Here is a 3,884-nt window from a genome sequence, read left to right as displayed (position 1 = left end):
GATGGAGGGGCCAGTAGCTTCGGGTGTTGTGGGCTGGTGGCCGTCAATGCGGTTGGCAGCTTCGTTTGCCATGGGTTGGTGGCTTTGGTGGTTGACTTCGTCTGCGGGCTAGTTGCTCATTGCCTTAGCCCTCGGGGCTTGTTCGACTCTTGCAAGACGTTCCTCCTTGTCGGGGAGGACTTGTCGGGGAGGACTTGATGTGTGGCTTCGGGGACCATGAGCTGGTTGGCCTCTTCTGTGTTGTCTTCCCTCTGAGCTGCGGGTCTCTTTTTACGTTGTGGTGGCATCGTGGGCTGTTTAACAAGTTAGACCGTGGTGGGCACCAAATGTTGGGGTCCTCCCATACAATAGTAAGAGTATTATGACGAACGAAGATAACGGTCGTTCAAACAAACGTTACAGTGGCTGTCCTATCGATGATTAATGCCCTCCCGGGAGGACAATTCGTCTCCCTTTATAGAGTCATAAAGTTACATTTTCGCATCCCCGTTATACCCATACTCAACCACTACATCCTAAGAATATTCCGTACAAGACAGTAACTTGGTACCTATTCAAAACGTCGCTTTCACGGTAAAATTACATATCCAACCTCGTACTAGATTCTTATTACGGAGTCGTCTTGCTATTAAGCGGTTCCAGGGCCGTCTTGACTGTCTTCTTCCTTATTCATAAGCTTCGTTGAGACCGAGCAACCTTCTGTAGACTTCCCACCTTCTTTGGTTGAAGTCAGCTAACTTCGGCTTCTGGTCACGAAGTTTTTCCGAAGCCGAAATGCTGAGAGCTCCACGGGGGGTTTAACTTCGCGAGTCCTTGCTTGCAGAACAACAAAATGGACTAACTTCAGTCATTTCTTAGCTTCGTAAAGGGGGAGGCGATGAGGTTAGGGTCGGTTAAGAGAAAGAGAGTCCCCGCCAGCGCCGTTCAGGGTGTGTTGTGGGGGCGGTCCCCAACAATACGAAAGCTTGTTGTTACCTGATTCAATCGCTGTGGAGATTGAAGTAGCCTGCATCTGAAAAACAAGCTCCGCATAGAGGACAAAAGCAGACTGTCCAAATGCAGTTTCGGATTCTATAAGCACAAGGACATGCATTTTCCCTACATATTCTAGAAAAAATAATATTGTGCGATAAGATATAGTTATCAATAACGTTCTGAGCTTAATAACAAGATAAAAGTAGTAGTCTAGCAGATGTACTGCCAGTTTGCTTCATTTGTCTGAAGCAAAATGAAACAGATGAGGAAGACGGCAGGGGGAGCCCTCTACATCCTGCACAAGCCCTGCCTTCTCATAGTACTCAATACTATCCAACAATGTTTCCTCTATTTTCTTCATTGGTTTCCACCCTAGATTGTTGAGTTTCTGCGACACAAGCGGTGTCACTATAGAGTTAGGGTCCATATCACTGTCACTGCAGCAAATACATGTAAACCTTGTAAATCATAGCTAGCCATTTAAATTTCTGTCACCACATGCATATATGGTAAGAGATTCACCAGTTTACATAATTGTAGTTGGGGTGAGTCTTCTTGAGCAAGTTCACCAGATCCTTTGCGCTAATATGATGTGGCGCGCAGATGTATCTCCCAGCTGATTCCTCTTTCTCATATACCAGAAGCAAAGCATTAGCCACATCGCGGACATCAACTATGTGCCACGGAATGTTCTTCATTACCGTTGGACCTCCTGATCAAGCTAACGAAACTTCAGTGGTGTAGCATTTTTCCATATATTGTGCTTTTAACAGGATGAAGCACACAATTGTGCAGCACACCAGTAAAGGAATTAAAAAACAGCATTTGATTAATATTAGGGTAGTGTCAAGAAGTTTGTTTCTAAAGATATAGCATAGGCAAAAGCTTCACACAAGAAGGTAGCAAGCAAATCTTTTTTTTCCTTTCTTTTTGAAGGAGACATTTTTTTCTTTTTTATAAAAAATTATAAGGTAGGGAAACTTCTTACACATTGCACATGGGTAGAACATAGAGGTGCCCACGGCTTTAATCGGTCCCATAAATATGAACCCAAGATGATTAGTGCTACCGAAAAGAGAATTCCCTTCATGGTAATTTAGGTGAGTTAACTAATATTATCAATCTATTAAGCTAGTGTACACTAATCCCATCTCAAGAAACTAATGCAACCACATAGAAGTTTGTATTATTTGTCATTTCGTTATTACTGAATGCAAATAAGTGTCCTAATAAAAGATAAGAAAAACATCACACCTGTGATTAAAACTATAGTAACTAAAAAGAAAGTAGAAAACAACAGCAAATATAATGCAACCTTTTATATTGTATATGAGGAACTCATGGCTGACATTGACCACAGGCCGTAGGAGTGGGCCTAGTGCCATAGTAGGGCAAACAGTAACAACATTCAGTCCACTTTGCTCCGCATACTCCAAGGCTGTCTTTTCAGCAACAACCTTGGCAACCATATACCAGTCCTGCCAGTAGAACGAGGTACGGTTAGCCTTAAGTTAATTAATCTCGGTAGAAACAATAATTAGCCTTTGTGGTCGATTTTTATTTACAAAGCAAGTCTCTGCTTTTTTTCTTCGAGGAAAGCCTAAAATGGCACGAGGATTACTATGAGCCGACATCGTTCATCAGCTCTTAAGACTCCCGATCTGTCCCAAGTCCCAACACCACTAACCTCGTTCTCTTTGCAAAAGTCTATGTCCGACCAGCACTCCTCGTCCTTGGGCCTGTCTCGCGGCCACTTCGGGTTGAAATGGACAGCGGCCGTAGATGAAACCACGACAACTTTCCGAACATTGTTAGCTGAGCAAGCCTGGAGAATGTTCACGGTGCCTTGCACAGCAGGAGCCAGCACTTCCGACTGCATGGTTAAGGTAAACACTAAACAGTCAGATCCCCGTTGATGTTTAACCAGTAAAGTTCAGTAGGGCGCACGGATTACATTCCAGTAAAAATCTACAAGTTGCTTGATAGCATTGGGTCAGCGAGAGCGAAACCAATTGATATACTTGCCTCCGGATCAACAACCTTGTCCGTGGGCACCGGACAGGCGACGTGGAAGACCCCCCGGCACCCAGCCACCGCGGCGGCCAGCGCGCCGTGGTCGAGCACGTCGGCCTTGAGCAGCCGGAGGTTCTCCGAGGCCCCCTCCAACCGCCCCAGGTGGGCGTTCTTGGGATCACCTGAAACATATATATAGGCCCGCCGCCATTAGTCACCGGTTCCGGTCCGGCCCCAGAAATATATGTGCAGCGCACAGGCAGCCAGCAAACAGGGCCGCTCTCGGTCGAGATGAGGGTGCTTACACGGGTCGCGGACGGTGGCGTGCACGGCGTAGCCGCGGGAGAGGAGGAGCTTGACGAGCCACGAGGCGATGTACCCGCCGGCGCCCGTCACGCACACCTTCTCCGGGCTCCCGCCAGCGCTCTCCGTCTCCGCGCGCCCGGCCATCGTGTGACTCGTGTGTGTCCAACCCCTGCTGCTAAGCACTTCTTGCGCTCGGCCTCGATCGGCTTCTGCTAGCGGCCTAGCGCTGTGCCTGCGCTGAATGCTTTGCCCACGTACGCGTAAACCACGTATGTATAGAGCAGCTCACGCTCACGAGTGACTTGAGTGGCGGTTCGGTGCCGGCAAAGGTAGGATTATTAGTTTTATTTTTTGAAGCGGCAGCAGGATTATTAGTTTATTACCTAATGACCCTAGACAAATTGGTCACGTGCGGTGCGGAGACGGCCACCGCGCCATGTCCACAAGCTATCTGCTCCTCACGCTGGTGGATAATAACCTCCAAGTCCAAGGTGCCGTTGGGGTTGGGGACGAAACCAAGAACAGGCGTGCTCGCAGAGTATCTTTCCATGATTAGGACTGCCAATATCGGGCGCGTACAGTGCACTGTT

At 47.6% G+C, this 3,884-nt stretch overlaps 1 protein-coding gene across 1 annotated transcript; it reads right to left on the bottom strand.

Annotated features, from left to right (window-relative positions):
* Nucleotides 1-384: 384 nt before the first annotated feature.
* Nucleotides 385-3,597, bottom strand: LOC101769632 (cinnamoyl-CoA reductase 2). The gene is made up of 6 exons (XM_004987360.3): nucleotides 3,294-3,597; nucleotides 3,001-3,170; nucleotides 2,663-2,848; nucleotides 2,291-2,453; nucleotides 1,498-1,687; nucleotides 385-1,412 (listed from the first exon to the last, which is right to left on the bottom strand). Exons 1-6 carry the CDS (start codon nucleotides 3,436-3,438, stop codon nucleotides 1,211-1,213), a joined length of 1,056 nt encoding a protein of 351 aa, XP_004987417.1. The 5' UTR covers nucleotides 3,439-3,597; the 3' UTR covers nucleotides 385-1,210.
* Between the last annotated feature and the right edge of the window lie 287 nt (nucleotides 3,598-3,884).

This window comes from Setaria italica, unplaced genomic scaffold (assembly GCF_000263155.2).
Source record: "Setaria italica strain Yugu1 unplaced genomic scaffold, Setaria_italica_v2.0 scaffold_294, whole genome shotgun sequence".
Classification (NCBI taxonomy): domain Eukaryota; kingdom Viridiplantae; phylum Streptophyta; class Magnoliopsida; order Poales; family Poaceae; genus Setaria; species Setaria italica.
This window is presented reverse-complemented; position numbering and strand designations above follow the sequence as displayed.

Bases quoted from the DNA above. Each gene is read 5' to 3' on its own strand.
- LOC101769632 (XM_004987360.3), bottom strand. From the start codon at position 3,438: ATGGCCGGGCGCGCGGAGACGGAGAGCGCTGGCGGGAGCCCGGAGAAG. The intron at 2,454-2,662 runs GTTAGTGGTGTT...TTCTACTGGCAG, and splicing joins ACTTTTGCAAAGAGAACGAG to GACTGGTATATGGTTGCCAA. The intron at 1,413-1,497 runs GTGAATCTCTTA...TATTTGCTGCAG, and splicing joins AACTACAATTATGTAAACTG to TGACAGTGATATGGACCCTA.